Consider the following 19383-nt stretch of genomic DNA (forward strand, 5'->3'; position numbering starts at 1 on the left):
TACTGTGCCAGGCTAGGTGCAGGAGGTCACGGGACCGACCCAGGTAGTGCCATGGGTTGGCTGACTGAGATGACCGGGAGATGCAACACCAGCTGTAACCCCCTACTGTGCCACGCTAGGTGCAGGAGGTCACGGGACCGACCCAGGTAGTGCCATGGGTTGGCTGACTGAGATGACCGGTAGATGCACCACCAGCTGTAACCCCCTACTGTGCCAGGCTAGGTGCAGGAGGTCACGGGACAGACCCAGGTAGTGCCATTGGTTGGCTGACTGAGATGACCGGTAGATGCACCACCAGCTGTAACAACCTCCTACTGTGCCAGGCTAGGTGCAGGAGGTCACGGGACCGACCCAGGTAGTGCCATGGGTTGGCTGACTGAGATGACCGGTAGATGCACCACCAGCTGTAACCCCCTACTGTGCCAGGCTAGGTGCAGGAGGTCACGGGACCGACCCAGGTAGTGCCATGGGTTGGCTGACTGAGATTACCGGTAGATGCACCACCAGCTGTAACCCCCTACTGTGCCAGGCTAGGTGCAGGAGGTCTGGGTTGGCTGACTGAGATGACCGGTAGATGCACCACCAGCTGTAACCCCCTACTGTGCCAGGCTAGGTGCAGGAGGTCACGGGACCGACCCAGGTAGTGCCATGGGTTGGCTGACTGAGATTACCGGTAGATGCACCACCAGCTGTAACCCCCTACTGTGCCAGGCTAGGTGCAGGAGGTCACGGGACCGACCCAGGTAGTGCCATGGGTTGGCTGACTGAGATGACCGATAGATGCACCACAAGCTGTAACCCCCTACTGTGCCAGGCTAGGTGCAGGAGGTCACGGGACCGACCCAGGTAGTGCAATGGGTTGGCTGACTGAGATGACCGGGAGATGCACCACCAGCTGTAACCCCCTACTGTGCCAGGCTAGGTGCAGGAGGTCACGGGACAGACCCAGGTAGTGCCATTGGTTGGCTGACTGAGATGACCGGTAGATGCACCACCAGCTGTAACAACCTCCTACTGTGCCAGGCTAGGTGCAGGAGGTCACGGGACAGACCCAGGTAGTGCCATGGGTTGGCTGACTGAGATGACTGGTAGATGCACTACCAGCTGTAACAACCTCCTACTGTGCCAGGCTAGGTGGAGGATGTCACGGGGCCGACCCAGGTAGTGCTATGGGTTGGCTGACTGAGATGACCGGTAGATGCACCACCAGCTATAACAACCTCCTACTGTGCCAACGCACCTGATGACGGACGCTTGTGTTGCGACCGAAACGTCGTGTTCTTTTATTATTTTTCTACCTACGTGACTTTACCGACAGAACCAGAGGGTATAGAATCCTGCAGTCACGAAAGCTTCAAATCAAGATTGACCGAATTTTATCCGCCTGGCGCTCCGCTCGTTGTTGTGAGCGTCGCTCCCTCCGCCCTCCGTTGTTGCTGGAGGGCGACTGCCTCCAACTGCCCAGCAGCGTCCTTCACGAGCCTCCTCCACTGAGGCCGATCTCGACATCGCTGGTACCAGTCATCGGCAAGTCCACTCAGTTCCACGTCCTCCCGTTACACAATTCGAGTCACACACCCAAACTCACGCACTCCTCAACCGGTGTATAAGACGCACTCCCAAGTGTGTCTTTCACATACACGGGTGGGGTGGGGTGGGGGGGGGGATGCGTCTTATAATCCAGAGAATGCAGTGACATCTCAGTCGTTGCACGTGTTGTGAAGAGGTGCCATTGCCTGAAACGTCGCCAGATTATATAAATATACATTCCTTATATTAAAGTTACAGTGTTGTGTATTGGGGTTTGTTTGGGTTGTTTTTTGTGCGTGTGTGTGGTGTAGTGTAGTGTGTGTGTAGTGTGTGTGTAGTGTGTGTAGTGTAGTGTGTAGTGTGTGTTGTGTAGTGTGTGTGTAGTGTGTGTTGTGTAGTGTGTGTGTAGTGTGTGTGTAGTGTGTGTTGTGTAGTGTGTGTGTAGTGTGTGTGTAGTGTAGTGTGTGTGTGTAGTGTGTGTTGTGTAGTGTGTGTAGTAGTGTGTGTGTAGTGTGTGTGTAGTGTGTGTGTAGTGTGTGTAGTGTAGTGTGTGTAGTGTAGTGTGTGTAGTGTGTTGTGTAGTGTGTGTGTAGTGTGTGTAGTGTGTAGTGTGTGTAGTGTATTGTGTGTAGTGTAGTGTGTGTTGTGTAGCGTGTGTGTGTGTAGTGTGTGTAGTGTGTGTGTTGTGTAGTGTGTGTGTAGTGTGTGTTGTGTAGTGTGTGTGTAGTGTGTGTGTAGTGTGTGTTGTGTAGTGTGTGTTGTGTAGTGTGTGTAGTATAGTGTGTGTAGTGTAGTGTGTAGTGTGTTGTGTAGTGTGTGTGTAGTGTGTGTAGTGTGTAGTGTGTGTAGTGTGTAGTGTGTGTAGTGTATTGTGTGTAGTGTGTGTGTAGTGTGTGTGTAGTGTGTGTGTAGTGTGTGTGTTGTGTAGTGTGTGTGTAGTGTGTGTGTAGTGTGTGTGTAGTGTGTGTGTGTAGTGTGTGTTGTGTAGTGTGTGTTGTGTAGTGTGTGTAGTGTGTGTAGTGTAGTGTGTGTAGTGTAGTGTGTAGTGTAGTGTGTGTTGTGTAGTGTGTGTAGTGTGTGTAGTGTAGTGTGTGTAGTGTGTTGTGTAGTGTGTGTGTAGTGTGTGTTGTGTAGTGTGTGTAGTGTGTGTTGTGTAGTGTGTGTAGTGTGTTGTGTAGTGTGTGTGTAGTGTGTAGTGTGTGTAGTGTAGTGTGTGTAGTGTGTGTAGTGTAGTGTGTGTAGTGTGTAGTGTGTGTAGTGTAGTGTGTGTAGTGTAGTGTGTGTAGTAGTGTGTGTAGTGTGTGTAGTAGTGTGTGTTGTGTAGTGTGTGTGTAGTGTGTGTAGTGTGTAGTGTGTGTAGTGTGTGTGTAGTGTGTGTAGTGTGTATTGTGTGTAGTGTGTTGTGTGTAGTGTGTGTAGTAGTGTGTGTGTAGTGTGTGTGTAGTGTGTGTGTGTAGTGTGTGTTGTGTAGTGTGTGTAGTAGTGTGTGTAGTGTAGTGTGTAGTGTGTGTAGTGTAGTGTGTGTAGTGTAGTGTGTGTAGTGTATTGTGTGTAGTGTAGTGTGTGTAGTGTGTGTGTAGTGTGTGTGTAGTGTGTGTAGTGTGTGTTGTGTAGTGTGTGTGTAGTGTGTGTTGTGTAGTGTGTGTGTAGTGTGTGTTGTGTAGAGTGTGTGTAGTGTGTGTTGTGTAGTGTGTGTTGTGTAGTGTGTGTTGTGTAGTGTGTGTGTAGTGTGTGTAGTGTAGTGTGTGTAGTGTGTGTAGTGTAGTGTGTGTAGTGTAGTGTGTGTAGTGTAGTGTGTGTAGTGTAGTGTGTAGTGTAGTGTGTAGTGTGTGTGTAGTGTGTTTAGTGTAGTATGTGTGTAGTGTGTGTAATGTAGTGTGTGTAGTGTAGTGTGTGTGTAGTGTGTTGTGTAGTGTGTGTAGTGTGTGTAGTGTGTAGTGTGTGTAGTGTATTGTGTGTAGTGTAGTGTGTGTAGTGTAGTGTGTAGTGTGTTGTGTAGTGTGTGTAGTGTGTGTAGTGTGTAGTGTGTGTAGTGTAGTGTGTGTAGTGTAGTGTGTGTAGTGTAGTGTGTAGTGTGTTGTGTAGTGTGTGTAGTGTGTGTAGTGTGTAGTGTGTGTAGTGTATTGTGTGTAGTGTGTGTGTGTAGTGTATTGTGTGTAGTGTGTGTGTGTGTGTGTAGTGTGTGTAGTGTATTGTGTGTGTAGTGTAGTGTGTGTGTGTAGTGTGTGTAGTGTAGTGTGTGTAGTGTGTGTGTAGTGTGTGTAGTGTGTAGTGTGTGTAGTGTATTGTGTGTAGTGTGTGTGTGTAGTGTGTGTAGTGTGTGTAGTGTGTGTAGTGTAGTGTGTGTAGTGTAGTGGGTAGTGTGTGTAGTGTAGTGAGTGTAGTGTGTGTAGTGTGTGTAGTGTAGTGAGTGTAATGTAGTGAGTGTAGTGTAGTGTGTGTGTAGTGTAATGTTTGTAGTGTAGTGTGTGTAGTGTGTGTGTAGTGTAGTGTGTGTAGTGTGTGTAGTGTGTGTAGTGTATGTGTGTGTGTAGTGTGTGTAGTGTGTGTGTGTAGTGTGTGTGTGGTGTGTGTCGTGTAGTGTGTGTGTAGTAGTGTGTGTAGTGTGTGTGTGTGTGTAGTGTGTGTGTAGTGTAGTGTGTGTGTAGTACGTGTAGTGTGTATGTGTGTGTGTAGTGTGTGTAGTGTGTGTGTAGTGTGTGTGTGTGTAGTGTGTGTAGTGTGTGTAGTGTAGTGTGTGTTGTGTAGCGTGTGTGTGTGTAGTGTAGTGTGTGTCGTGTAGTGTGTGTCGTGTAGTGTGTGTGTAGTGTGTGTGTAGTGTGTATGTAGTGTGTGTAGTAGTGTGTGTAGTGTGTGTAGTAGTGTGTGTTGTGTAGTGTGTGTGTAGTGTGTGTAGTGTGTAGTGTGTGTAGTGTATTGTGTGTAGTGTGTTGTGTGTTGTGTGTAGTGTGTGTAGTGTGTGTAGTGTAGTGGGTAGTGTGTGTAGTGTAGTGAGTGTAGTGTAGTGTGTGTAGTGTGTGTAGTGTAGTGAGTGTAATGTAGTGAGTGTAGTGTAGTGTGTGTGTAGTGTAATGTTTGTAGTGTAGTGTGTGTAGTGTAGTGTGTAGTGTGTGTAGTGTGTGTAGTGTAGTGTGTAGTGTGTGTAGTGTGTGTAGTGTAGTGTGTGTAGTGTAGTGTGTAGTGTATAGTGTGTGTAGTCATCGCATGGGCATGCCGCATGCGACGCACAAAGACTTCAGTCGGGTTCCGCGTCCACCAGAGCGGACATCCCCTTGGCTCAATTGTTTAAACGTCTACACATCGATAACGCTTTGGCTCTTTCGGTAAAGTCACGTAGAATGACATTTAATTAAATAATACTATAATACGACGTTTCGATTGCAACACAAGCAACCATCATCAGGTACAAATAAAAGAATGGACTTATAAACAAGCACGATGTTTGTTTTCTCATTCATTTGTAACTGATGATGGCTGCTTGTGTTGCAATCGAAACGTCGTATTCTATTATTATTTAATTTGATTTCTTTCTACGTGACTTTACCGAAAGAATCAAAGGGTAATTCCCGTGGTCGCGAAAGGTTCAGATCTAGAACTCTCTATTGTTGAGGCGTGCCATAAACCACGCAGCACGGACTTGCGCAGACGCAGCTCCATGCATGTTTCTTCTTCTTTTCTTCTTCAAGATTGAGCTGCCAAAGCTGCCCACAGTTGTAACAAGAGCCGCTCTTCAGCAATGCCACAAGCATAGGTCACACGTGGAGAGGTTTCTTAACCACCACCACCACCACCCTTCCTTTTTACGATTCTTTACAACGCTAATTAGGGAAACTACCCTCGACTTTTACAACCCCAAACCGAACAAACGCGGGGTTTTTTCGTCAAAATTCTTTTTTTGGGGGGTGCAGGGGAGCTCTTAAATGACACCGGCCCCGGGTTTGTGTAGCGGGGAATATTCGCATGCCCTCCCGTGGCAAGCCAAACGTACCGCGTGTGTGCTGCGTGGAGCGAGCGAAGGGATTCGCATTGGTGGGGGGGGGGCGGTCTCAGGTTCATCATCCCGGGTTTGGGGTAGAGGGGCTATGGGGCCAGGCCCCCGTCCTTCCCTCCTGGAGGGGGGGTGGGCGTCAAAAGCGTTCCAACTTCGTGGCAAACCCAGTCCCCTCCCACTCGCCATGTGAATGCGGAATTTCCACCACTGTCTCGTTTCGAAGGGAGGCTTTGTTTTGAATCATTCACACAAAGGGCCACATCCGTGTGCGGACGAAAAACGTTTTTGTTTTATTTTCGTCGTTGTATCTTTTTTTTTTTTTGGGGGGCGGGGGGGAGGTTGGTGTGGAGGGCTGTCTGCGCTCCTGCAGTCGTAGCGAGAACAATGGAAGCGAATCGTCCAGCCTGCGCGTTCAAGACGCCTTTGTGGATGGGGACGGCGACTCCGACACTAACTCAGCGCGCACTGTCTCGTGTTTGTCTCCGTCTGTCTCCCGCGAGAGGCGAGGTGTTATTTCCCGGCTCGCGGTAAAAATCCAACGCAGAGGGACCATCAGGCGCGATGGACACACCATGAGTCGGCCCGCAAAGGCCTCTCTCGTGTCATTTATTATTCATTTATTATTCATTTATTATTTTATTCGGTGTAACCCTGTGAGCCATGCGGCTCTTGACTCGGGTGCAACCGCAACAAAAGAAAAAAACATGAACAAGAAACATCTTAAAGTGATTTTTCGATTTAAAGCTTTCGTGACTGCAGGGATTCATCTTCTTGGTTCTTTCGGTAAAGTCACGTAGAATGGAAGTAATAAAATAGTAAAATATAAATAATAAAATTTTCACGCGACGTTTCATTCAGACGCTGTCTCCCCGACAGACCTGGTCTTCACCTGAGGACGGCTGCTTGCGTTGTGGCCGAAACGTCGTGAGAATTATTTTATCATGTTTTATTTTATTCTTTTATTATTTCCATTCTACGTGATTTTACCGAAAGAACCAAGAAGATCTTAAAGTGACTACACGCAACGGAAAAATCCTGGGAATACAGCAAATTATTCCACCCCCCCCCCTCCCCATCTGTGCGCGAAGTGAGTTCAGCGATTGGGGAGCGGTGGCGCAGTGGTTAGGCCGCGCCGAGCTGCGAGCCCGGAGATCCGAGATCGATTCCGGCTCACGGAAAACTTCGTTGACGATTATCTGACCCGGTACTGGGACTTCCTCGAGGTCGATGCAGCCCTAAGCGAGTGGCTGGTGCATTGTTGTAAACATTGGCACTGAGGGAGACAAAGGCGGCCCGGTGTGGTGCTGGCCACACCATCCCCTCGTGTGCCGCACCAGCGATACACAGGTTCTACTCGCTAATAGCAAGTCTCTCAACAGCCTGTTCAAGGCGATACGGGATATATATGTGTTTTATAATCTTTGCAGTCATTGCACGTTATTCTAGCACTTCTCTCCAAAATTAAACTCAAACTGTGTTTTCACCCCCCAACAATACGTGGCGTGAGTTGATTTCAAACTTAAATACCATCATATTCTTAGGTTTTTTCGGTAAAGTCACGTAGGTAAAACATTACAATTAATAAAAGTAAAATAAAATAAAAATCACTTTTATTAATTGTAATGTTTTACCTACGTGACTTTACCGAAAAAACCTAAGAATATGAATCCTTGCAGTCACGAAAGCTTCAAATCTAGAATAAATGCCATCATGTGTTGAGAAGGTGATAAGCACTTATTATGTGTTTATGCGAAACGTACCAACATTATTTGAAGGGTCCGATATCGAACGTAATACATATAATCTTTGATACATATATATAAAGGAGACACGTGTAGTCGCTTTGCACGTATGTTTTATTAATTCTACGTGTTAAACATAAATGCATAGCAATGTGTTATCATCGCCACCACGATCATCGCCACGCATGGTATTTGTGTGTCGAGTGTCGGACTCAACATTGGAAAGCCGTTTCTGTTTGGGGTCGACTCACGCCCCATCACCTCCGTGCGGTCGTTAAAATATGTACCACCGTGTAGAATGTCAACACTACGAGTTGAGGATATGAATAACCCATACCAAATGAATGTGGATTCTTCACCATCGGATCAATGCCACCAAATGTAGATAAGCGCCTCTCGTATTCACGTGTGAGTGGGAGATACTGTGCTTAGATTATCTAATAGTGTTACACGTAACCCTACGTATATCGATCCCCCTGTAGCCTTAACAGACTGTTGGGGCAAGTGCTGTTAGCGAGCACCTATGAAGGCCGGCACGGCACACGATCTGTCGCAAGGGAGACCTGCATGGGATGGAATCCAATGGGAAAATAAACCCACATTATTTGAAAAGAATAACAATACAGACCCCTAAATAAACAAGAATAGAGATTAATTCCAGGAACGTTGATGTATTAACCCCTCGGCAAACGCCTGCAGCAATGTCTGGGCCAGAGACGAGTATTTACACAATGTGCACATACATGTATTGTGAGTATTGCTTCAAGACATGTTGGGCTTCACATAGCAATGGTCCATGCCAAGGTGTCCCAACCCCGAGTACTCGCGGCCCACCACCGCTACGCTACTACAACCTCCCGCGTTTATCAAAACACACTTCCACATTCAGACACCAATGAACTCGCTCCACACTGCACGCGTGATTGTTGAACGTGATCCCGCGTGATCCCGCGTGATCCCGCGCTAAGCAATGAACGCTTCTGGATTGAAAGGGAATTTCTCGTTTGATTGAAAACTCCTTTCTTTCGAATTGCGGATTCGCACGCTTTGGCTACGTAAGACGTTCAGCGTGCATAGACGCAACGGCGTCTGCGTCCATAGAGCCGATCCAAGTGAGGATCTCAGTGTACACGCGTTCCATGTTGTCACGCCGTCGTACCAACAATAACGACGGTAATCCTCTCAATTTGCCTTTGTTGACCCAGTAAAGCATCGGCTCTTGCTTTCCACGAGGGTATTGCATTGGTGGAATGTTTCGCCGATTCAAACGTTGAGTGATTTAGCAATACAGGGTGCGTCAAAAATAATGTTAACACTTAGATGAGACTATCGTTTTTAATGGGAAAAGAACGGATAATACTCTGTAATATGATAAGAAATGTATGTTAATAGCTTAAAAAAGTCTCCAATTGTTCGCCATCATTGTCAACGCGTGCCTGGAATCTTCTGGATGTGGTCTCCAGAGCCCAGAGGCACATTTAGTGTGGTGTTGTTGCAAATTTCCCGAAGTGTTCACATGTTTTTGAAGCACCCTTGTACTATGTGCGGGATGAATCGTGAGATCCCGGAAAGAAAAAAACACCGCAGAGAATCCAGGAGATCCCCCCCCTCCCCTCGCCACGAACAAAAGACAAAGATCCCCCCGTGTAGTCTTAACAGACTGTTGGGGCAAGTGCTGTTAGCGAGCACCTATGAAGGCCGGAACGGTACACGAGAGGATGGGTGGCCAGCACCACGCCCGACCGCCTTTGTCCGCCAGTGTGGCGATGTTTAACACACCCCACCAGGTACTCATTTGAGGCTGAGTCGACCTAGGGGAAGCCCAGGACCGGTTCAGATAATCGTCGCTGGTGTTGGCTGTGAGCGGGAATCGAACCCGGGTCGACGGGTCCGTATCGCAGCGTAGCGCTCACCACTACACTGCCGGCTTCTACGAACACGGGGTGAGCGAGCAACTCCGTCTCATCGAGAGTCAAATCGCTGTGCTGCCACCTCTCTGCCACGTGGCAGCACAAGGCGACGATGCCCGCCACGGCAACGTGTTGCGTGGCACAGGCGGCTTCCCGTTCACACAATCAGACCGTTTATTTTGTGCCCGATGAATCCGATGGGCTATAAAGTGTTTTTTATTTTAATAAATGACCAGTAGGGGCACGGGGTTAGAACGTCCCAGCAACAAACAATACAAAAAAACACACAATAGGAGTGCAAAGTGTGGGAAAAGCAAACAAATCACTTAAAATATGCAAATAAAAACTAATATTTGTCCTACCAGGTAAAGACCACGGAGGCATTAACTCACTTTTCAAAAGAGACGTGGACACAAATGATAGCTGAACAAAAGTGGCTTATCATGTGCACATTTATAGCAGCAAAATAATAAAAAATAATCCCCAAGTGCAGTCCTAACCAGGCTCAGCTCAGCTTGCGAGATCCGGCGAGATCTTAGCCGAGATCATGGTGAGATCCTGCCGAGATCTTGGCGACATCTGGCCGAGATCTGGGCGAGATCTTGGCGAGATCTGGTCGAGATCTGGGCGAGATCGGGGCGCGTGGCGGGTGAATCGGTCGCAGTGAAACGCCCTCGTTGTGAGCTTCTGCACGTGTAGCGCGGTGTTGTGAACACGTGTGCAGCACGTTCTTCTTCATCATCATCATCATCGTACGTTTAACGTGACAGTACTTAGATTAGTAAACGCATAGGAAGATCCCGTTTAGCCAGTTTGTCCGGATTTTTGTGTTACAAGGGAGATCCGTGGTGAGAGCGTGGGGGAATCGGCCTGTGCGCGCGTGTATAGTCGGCGACCAAGTCAATAGCAACAACAACGATAATACTACTACTCCCGGTTCCCTCCAGTAACCAGAGAAAGCCTCCATTCTCGTTGTTCGCCAAGGGTCCTTGCATTGGGATGGCTGCTTGTCTTGCTGTTCAGCAACAGCTGCAATGGTACAGCGAGGTGGTCAGATGAGTGCGGAATCAGGGAGTCTCGGAGTTGCGGTGAATCGCTGCTGTGATGATCGTTCGTATTGATCTGCGTAAGCCTGTAGATCTCTGTGTGAGTCTGTGCTTCTCTATGCGAGTCTGGGTGTCAGTGTGAATCTATAGATAGCTGTGCATCTGTGGGTCTCTGTGTATTAAGCTAATGGTTTTGTATATGAATCTATATATATTTATCTATGTGTGCGTCTAAGGGTCTCTATCTGAATCTGTGGGTCTCAGTGTGAATCTAGATATCTGTGTACGCCTGTGAGTATGGGTCTCAGTGTGATTATATAGGTCTTTGTGTGTCTCAGTGGGAATCCATATATCTCCATGCGAGTCTGTGGGTCTCTATGGGTCTCTGGGTCTTCGTGTGAATCTAGATGTCTGTGTAAGTTTGTGGAACTCGATGCGAGTCCTACGGGTATCTGTGCGAGTCGAGAGATCTTTCCTTCGTATGGGTCGCTGATGTGGCTGTACAGCAACAGCTGTGATGTTACGTCATCGCGGTGGTCCATCTGGCCAGACGATTTTGCGGAGTCAGGCGCGGAGCGCGGAGTGGCGAATCGCTGCCGTGATGACGCCGCCTGCTCGACCTTCGTGTTTGTGGACGGGGCAATTGAGTCGACGTTCCACGGCTCTGTTCTGCGTGGTGAGCGCAGTCGCCGAAGGTTGCCCCGGAGAGTTTGTCATTTTCCGTGTGTGCATCACGTGTTCCCGTACTGTGCCCACGGAGAAGTAAAATACAATAATATTTTTTTATCTATCGGCCTATTGGCTTTCTCCGACCAGTATATTTTATATATCCAGCAGCATGCGTTTTAGCGAGCAAACTCCTGACCCGCTCAGATCTTGATACCCAGAAGATGAAAATCGGTCTAGAATTCATATACATGTATATATATTTGTATTTAGAGACACAACGCAATTCCGCGTGTATACGTATGTTTGTTGAACTTCTTTCGCACCCTACACAGCCGCTCTTGTGGAAGACGTGAATAGGAGGCATTCGCATTTAGTTGTTGTAATTGTCAACAGAATTCACTCGGATGCCCCCTTGAGTTGAACTCGCCTCGCGAGGAAAGCGAGCCCAGCGTGCCTCGTGGCTACGCGTCAGCGAGCACGTGGCGCGTCACATGCTGCCTCGTGGCAACGTGACACTCGAGACTTCCAGCCGGCCTCGTCCTTGCTGTTGCCTTCACTGCTGCTTCTACTGTTGCCGCTGCTGCTGCTGCTGTTGCCTTCACTGCTGCTTCTACTGTTGCCTCCACTGCTGCTTCTGCTGCCGCTGCTGCTGCTGTTGCCGCTGCTTCCGCTGCTACTGCTTCCGCTGTTGCCGCTGCTTCTGCTGCTGCTTCTGCTGTTGCCGCTGCTGCTGTTGTTGCCGCTGCTTCTGCTGCTACTGCTTCCGCTGTTGCCGCTGCTTCTGCTGCTGCTTCTGCTGTTGCCGCTGCTGCTGTTGTTGCCGCTGCTTCTGCTGCTGCTTCTACTATTGTCGCTGCTTCTGCCGCTGCTGCTTCTGCTGTTGCCTCCACTGCTGCTGATGTTGCCGCTGCTGCTGCCGCTGCCGCTGCTACTATTGCCACCGCCGTTAATGTTTCCTCTGTTACCGCTGCTGCTGCTACTGTTGCTGTTTCCTCTGCTAGTTGCCGCTGCGTCTACTCTAGCCGCTGCTGTTGCCCTTGCTGCTGCTGTTGTCGCTGCTGCTGTTGTCGCTGCTGCTGCTGCTGTTCGCGCCTATGCTGCTGCTGTTGCCCCCCGCAGCTGCCGTTTGCCGCCGTCGCCGCTACCACCACGGGCCTCTCTGCTCTTGCCGCTACCCACGTGCGCGCTCCGCTCTCCGCCCGCAGGACACGACGCGAGGAAGGGCGGCAGGAGGAGCTACTCGCGCCACCAGAGCCTCGAGCTCGAGAAGGAGTTCCACTTCAACCGCTACCTCGCCCGGAGACGGCGGGTCGAGATCGCGCACTCGCTGTGCCTGAGCGAGCGCCAGGTCAAGATCTGGTTCCAGAACCGGCGCATGAAGTGGAAGAAGGAGCGTCGAGGCATTGACGCGCAGCGGGAAGAGGAGGAGGAGGAGGAGATGGTGGACGAGGTGGAGGACGAGGTGGAGGTGGAGGTGGGGGAGAGACAAAGCGGCGAGAAGACGGTGGACATCAAGGAGTGAGCCGTGGTCTGGCCGCGTGATTCGCTGAACATGAAGTCTTGACTTAAAGCTTTTCGTGGCTGCAGGAATTCATATTCTTTGGGTCTTTCAGTAAAGTTACGTATATAGGTTGAAAGAAAATAAAATAGCAAGAAAACTACGACGTTTCGATCGCAAACACAACCCATCTGCGTGGCTTTAACGAAAGACCCAAATAAAAACGCTGGACATTTGTACGCAATTGCAACGCGCTCGCACTACTGTAGAGACAAAGATCCCCCGTATAGCCTTTAACAGACTGTTGAGGCAAGTGCTGTTGGCGAGAACCTATGAAGGCCGCAACGGCAAAACGACACTGTGGGTGACCGGCACCACGCCCGGCCGCCTTTGTCTCCCCCAGTAGCGATGTTTGCACACCGCACTGGGTGCTCGTTTGAGGTTGAGTCGACCTAGGGGAGGCCCAATACCGGCTCGAATCATCGTCACCGGTGTTCGGCCGTGAGCGGGAATCGAACGCAGGTGGCCGGGTTCGTAGCGCAGGTACACGGTGACACGTGCGTTCCGGTTGTTGGTCCGAGTCGCCGTGCGCACAGAGAAAGCCTGAACAGCGTTGTTGGGGCAAGTGCTGTTAGCGATCATCACCTATGAAAGGCCGCCACTGTGGCACACGAGGGGGCTAATGGAGTGACCAACACCACGCCCGGCCACCTTGGTCTTCCCAGTGCTGATATCTACACACACCGCATTGGGTGCTCGTCAAAGATTGAGTCGACCTAGGCAAGTCCCGTGACTCGATCAGATGAGTAGCCGTGGGTGGGAATTGAATTCGGGTCGCCGGGATTTTTCTGTTGCGTGTAGTCACTTTAAGGTGTGTCTTGTTCATGTTTTGGTTGCGGTTGCACCCGAGTCAAGATCCGCATGGCTCACATGGTGAGTCCATGTGTGTGTATGCGTGCGTGTAAGTCGATCTGTTTCTATGTGTGTGTGGGTCGATGTCTGTGTGTAAGTCGATGTGTGTGTCTGTCTTTTTCGCCCGGGCAACGCCGGGTAGTTACCGCTAGTACCTGATAAAGGAAACTGAAAACTAACCACGACACCACCGCTCCCCACGCTGGCGGGCACAGGGGCACGCCACGCTCTCCAGATGTGTCCTCTGCACCACGTGTCGGCAAACCAGCATCACAATGAGAGCCGTATTTATATCCACCGTTTTTTTGTTTTCCTCGCCAAAAGGCATCGTCTATTTGGTGTTTGAACATCTTGACGCCTGCTTTATTGGCAGAAAGGGTCAAACCTATTCGTATTTTTCATCAAGAAGATGCATTTTTTGTTAGAACTCTGTAACAAATTTTTCTTCTTTTAAATTTCAAGAGTTGTAGCAACAGCGCGCGTGAACACGAGAGACGGTGGTTCTCAATAAATAACGCCCACGAAGCCAGTCCTCTCCAGAGCCTGCACGCCGACCCCCCCCCCCCCCCCCCGCTCGAAACAATGCGCGCTCAAAAATGTTTTGGCAGAAGGGGATATTATCACACCCCCTCCCCACAGCCACCCAGACAGGTCCCGAACTTTTCGTTATTGTCCAAGATCGCCAGCCACGATCTCGCCCGCCACCCCCTCCCCTCCAAGCGCTCCGTTTATTGCGCGATCACAATATCTTGTGCGCCGGGGGGGTGGGGCAGATTTCAAAGCGAGGCCATAAACTCCCCAAGCTTTAAAAAAAAACCCAGGCCTTGTGGCCGCTCCAAAAGGAGTCGAGATGAATGAACGTGGTGTGTGTGTGTGGGTGCGTGCGTGCGTACGTGCGTGATGGCCAGTCGGTGGTGCGGTGGTTCGTGACGATTTGCGCTACGAAACCGACGAGCGGGGTTCCGTTGCACCGATTGACGACCCGGTAAGAGTGGCGAACGATTTGAGAAGGGCTCCTGGGCCCCCCGGTCCCAGGGTCGGCTCGCCCGTCGGTGAGTTATCCGCTGGTGCGTTAGGATCAGCGTCCGGGAAGACAAAGGCGGTCAGGCGTCGTCGTGGTGGCAGCGTTGACCAATCTACTGCCTTTCGTGAGTTGCGCCGGCCTTCGTAGGTGCTCGCGAACAATGCCCTTGGCCCAACGGTCCGGCAAAGGCTATACGGGGGATCTTTGCCTGTTGAACGAGTGGTAGGTTGAGTACAAACACGATGTTGATTTATTTCGGCAGATCCGCGTCTTTATTTAACAATATGAATAATAATGGTGTAGCAATAACAACAACAATAAAAACCCCAACAGCAAACAGTTGAATCTTGATTTGAAGCTTTCGTGACTGCAGGAATCCATACTCTTTGGTTCTTTCGGTAAAGTATGAAAATAAATAAATAAACCAGTTCACATCTCATTTAGTCAACTGACTGCTGGGTGTGAAGACGTCTCACTACATGTGAAATCACGGGAGTAGCTGGACCATACTGCACCGCGGTGGTCAATGCGGCCTCGTCACATTGAGCACCCGCGAACTTCCGCTTCAGATTGTGCCTCGCCAGCGACGTGGATTGGCCGGTGGCTGCGAATTGAAATCGGCCGAGCAAGCCGTGTTCACATCTCAGCGCGTGAAACATTTGTGCTCACCTCTCGCATGCACACACATATGTACAGGGTGCTTCTAAAAATAATAATGCGGCACTCATATATGGGACGATCGTTTTTAGTGGAAAAAAACAACGGATGATACACTGTGACGTGATACACAAATGTTTGTTAACAGCTTCAAAAAGTCAGAGTCTCCACTCGTTCGCCATCGTTGTCGACACGAGCCTGGAATCTTCTCCAGGTGGTCTCCAGAGCTCGGAGGCAACATTTCTCGTGCTGTTGTTGCAAATTCTCAGAATGTTTTACATTTATCCGAAGCCCCTGTATATGGGATAACATATATTGCGGATACGTTGTTGAATACACAGACTACCCTGGCGTCAATGTGTTTATGTTTTCTCAACATTTTAAAGCGTATAGTTCTTGTTGTTCAGAGCACGTTCAATGGAACGCGTACAACTCTAGCGATATTCAACTGCAGTCTCGACCACCCATAACACTCACGGAGAGCGAGATTAGATCTGGGAATCGCTCGCGCCAACGGAAAGAGAGAAAGAGAGAGAGAAATGAGCGGAGTAAGGGGCCGGAACTGTTAATTACCACTCGCTAGCCCCCCCCCCCCGGAGTGTTTATGACTTTGATAGCAGTCCAGGGCTGAAGGCCCCCCCCCCCATCTCCCTCCCCCTATCTCCCCCCCAATCGCGCCAGGTTGCCTCTCACGCTGCTGTTATTGCCCTCGGCTGTTATATACCTACAGTCATTTCCGCTCCTCTTTGTAGCTGTCCAGCAATTATTAGCCCGCCGCATTGAAGGGGGCAGCGCTTTGAGGCGTGTGTAGCCGGACACGCAGTGCTTTACCGTGCGAGTGTTTGTTGTTGTTGCTGCTGTTGCGGCGGCGGTGGTGGTGGTGGTGGCTGTTGTTGTTGTTGTCGTCGGTGAGTAAAGTCGGCATCCTTTTATTCAAGCAGGAGAAAGGAATAAACCCATTGAGACAACGGCTGCATTTTCTCTCTTCGGCATGGGCCGAGCTGAGCTCGTAACCATCGGGGCATTTAAGTGCACGCAATGAAAATAATAATGTGATTTTCATTTCAAAGGGACATTTTTTTTTATTTGAAGAACGCTAGATTTGAAGTGTTCGTGACTGCAAGGATCCATACTCTTTGGTAGATGAAAAATAAAAATAATAAAATGAAAATATCTAAATTAAATCACGACGTTTCGGAGGCAACACAAGCTTCCGTCATCAGGTGGAACAGCCACAGCAAAATTACAGTAATTTTCATTTTATTATTTTTTATTATTTTTATTTTTCATCTAAGTGACTTTACCGAAATAACCAAAGAGCATTTTTTTTTATTTAAAGCTTTCGTGACTGCAGGGATTCATATTATTGGTTCTTTTGGTAAAGACTTTACCGAAAGAACCAAGAATATGTAACCAAATAATTTGAAGAACGCTGCCAAACTGAGAAGCTGAAGCTGCGAACCCGGCGAGAACCGAGTTCGATCCCCCGCTCACGGCCACCAACACCGCTGTCGATTATCTGAACCGGTCGCCTGGGCCTCCCCTAGGTCGACTCGGCCTTAACAAATGAGGAACCTGGCGGGGGTGTGCAAACATGGCCCACTCGGGGGGAGACAAAGGCGGCCGGACACGACGCTGGCCACCCACCCACCCACCGCCACGTGCGCCGTGCCGGCCTTCATCGGTGCTACTCGCTAACAGCACTTGCCCCAATAGTCTGTTAAGGCTACACGGGGGATCTTTGTCTTCTTATTGTGCTCGCTGCTATCGCACGGACGAGGACTGGGGTGATGATGGAGAATGTCGTTTCTGAGCCGGTTTCGTTCGCGCCTGTTTCATCGTGTCCAGTGCTCGCCGTGTCCGTGATGGTTTACTTTCTGCCAGCGAATTAACGAGGAAGGGTTCGCGAAAAGCGTTTGATAATAATTGTTATCGCAATTGCACGAAGCGTTACGTCGAGTTGACATTGGGATAACTGTGTAGGCACCAGGACGCAGCACGGATTGCACAATGCATACAAACATTAATAGAACTGACAAAGCATCTGTTTCACACTCAAATATCAAACAAAATACTATTAAGGTAATTTGGTGAACGTCAACGCACCTATGAAGGCTGGCACGGCTAACGGGGATGGGGGGCGATCAACAGATCTCCCGGACGCCTTTGTCTCCCCAGTGCTGATGGTTACACAGCGTGCCAAGTAACTCGTTTAAGGCTGAGTCAACCGGTATCCTTTTATTCGTGCAGGAGAAAGGAATAAACCCATTGAGACAACCGCGGCTGCATTTTCTCTCTTCGGCATGGGCCGTGCTGGGCTCGTAAACATCGGGGCATTTAAGTGCACGCAATAAAAATAATAATAATATTATTTTTATTTTAAAGAGACATTTTTTTATTTCAAGAACGCTGCCAAACTGCAACAGTGTGCGCGGGTGGGGTGGGAGGGGAGCACACATACATAGCTGGTTAGAGGACGCACTGGGATGGTTTTTGGTCGAGAGCGAGAACGGAACTCGGGTCGCCGAGTTCGTGTCGTCAAGATAAAGATCCCCCGTATAGCCTTTAACAGACTGTTGGGGCAAGTTCTGTTCGCGAGCATCTATGCAGGCCGGCACGGTACACGAGGGGGGTGGATGGCTAGCACCAAGCCCGATCGCATTTGTCTCCCTCGTGGCGATGTTTACACACCGCACCAGATACTAATTTGAGGCTGAGTCGACCTAGGGGAGGCCCAGGACCGGTTTAGATAATCGTCACTGGTGTTAGCCGTGAGCGGGAATCGAACCCCGGTTCGCCGGGTTCGTAGCGCAGCGCCCTACCCGCTACACCACCGCTCCCCATCACACACATGCACACACACATGCACACACACATGCACACACACATGCACACACACATGCACACACACATGCACACACACATGCACACACACATGCACACACACATGCACACACACATGCACACACACATACACACATACACACTGCGGCTTTTGATGGTGCAGTGCGTAATTCTACATAAAATCTGTGAATTTGCTTCATCTTTCTGCAATAACCACGTGAAATGCGCACTCGGCAAGACAGCAGTTGGGTGCATTGCAGCACTGCGAGCGGAGAGAGCGAGATGATGATGATGATGAGGACGAGGAGCCGCTTCGTTGAAGCTTTCATTTGTGTCCATGTCGCTTCAGGAATAAAAGTTCGCACCTGCGGTGGACTTTGCCCGGTAGGATGGTTGAGTTTAATTTTAATGTTTTTTTGGTGGTTAGTTTCCAATTCCTGTATATTGCAATGCTAGCGTATGTTTGCATTAATTGCTGTTCTTGTGAAGTTCTAACCCGCCCATACCGGACATCTGTAAACAAAATAGCTTCATAGTTGATCGGATTCCTCCACAAATAAATATTCTGATTAGGAATTCTGATTTACTCATATCACGTTACGAATATATTTTTATAAACTCTCACGCGTAATGTGATGCAGTACACTGCACGCAGTCTATTGTGTCAGTGGCTAAAGGCAAGTAACCATTATATATATATATGTGTGTGTATAGAAAAAACACATGAGGTCTGCCAGTTGTGCGGGTTTTACAGTTGTAAACGCATTACCACCGCCTCTTAAAAAAATAACAAACGCAGCAGGAAGGAAGTTTCATCACTCGGCGTGGGTCTCGAAAATACGTAAATATAAAATATTAATGCTACGAGTATTACTCTCTTCATGACCTTCAAGCCCCTTGTATTCGTGTAGGAGGCACCCACATTCCGCGTCTGTGCGTAACGCGCTACTTGCCACATCTATACAGTTCATAACTTCTAAAAAACTAACATCGCGTTTGTTGTATAAAGGACTGCACTTTATTTCCCCTAAAGCCAAAACGCGGCTAACTCACGAACGCAATGGGAGTTTTAGCTCATGCAACATTGTAATGCAACATGCCGAAATTTGTTTGTATCATCGCATTATCTACGAGGTTTTTTTTCTCGCAATTTTTTTTTTAGAGAATGGACACTTTAGTCGTAGGGATTTCTTCGTTTTGATTGTTACTTTCAATAGTAATAACACAACATAATAACGATGAACAGCACGTATATTCGCCTAACACCACAGTCTAGGTACGCGCATCAGAGCCTCTCACCCACCATCCTCTCTCTCTCTCTCTCTTCATCCCCGCATCTCACGATTCTACGAACGCTGGAAAATCTCCGTGCTCAGAATCGCCGCCGTTTGAGTGACGGTTCCGTTCGCGTCTCTTGTTGACAACAACAACAACAAAAAGTGACAGCTTAAATGCGCTCTCGACCGAACATTCCCGGCCGGATGTGCCCATTCATTCGTCTTTGCCGATTTATAAAACACCGGGAAGTCCGCGCCGGGCATCTGATCGCGTGCCCAAGAC

General features: G+C 49.2%; 1 protein-coding gene across 1 annotated transcript in view; it reads left to right on the forward strand.

The window, feature by feature from the left end:
- Positions 1 to 17357, forward strand: part of LOC133345348 (homeobox protein Hox-B3-like) — a 30286-nt gene extending 12929 nt beyond the window's left edge. The window contains exon 2 of the mRNA XM_061556027.1: positions 12094 to 17357. Coding sequence (XP_061412011.1) covers positions 12094 to 12410 — 317 coding nt within the window. The 3' untranslated portion in view covers positions 12411 to 17357. The remainder of the gene's footprint in view (positions 1 to 12093) is intronic.
- The last annotated feature ends 2026 nt before the right edge of the window (positions 17358 to 19383 follow it).

This window comes from Lethenteron reissneri, chromosome 21 (assembly GCF_015708825.2).
Source record: "Lethenteron reissneri isolate LAM-NWPU_2019-01 chromosome 21, ASM1570882v1, whole genome shotgun sequence".
NCBI classification, from domain to species: Eukaryota; Metazoa; Chordata; class Hyperoartia; order Petromyzontiformes; family Petromyzontidae; genus Lethenteron; species Lethenteron reissneri.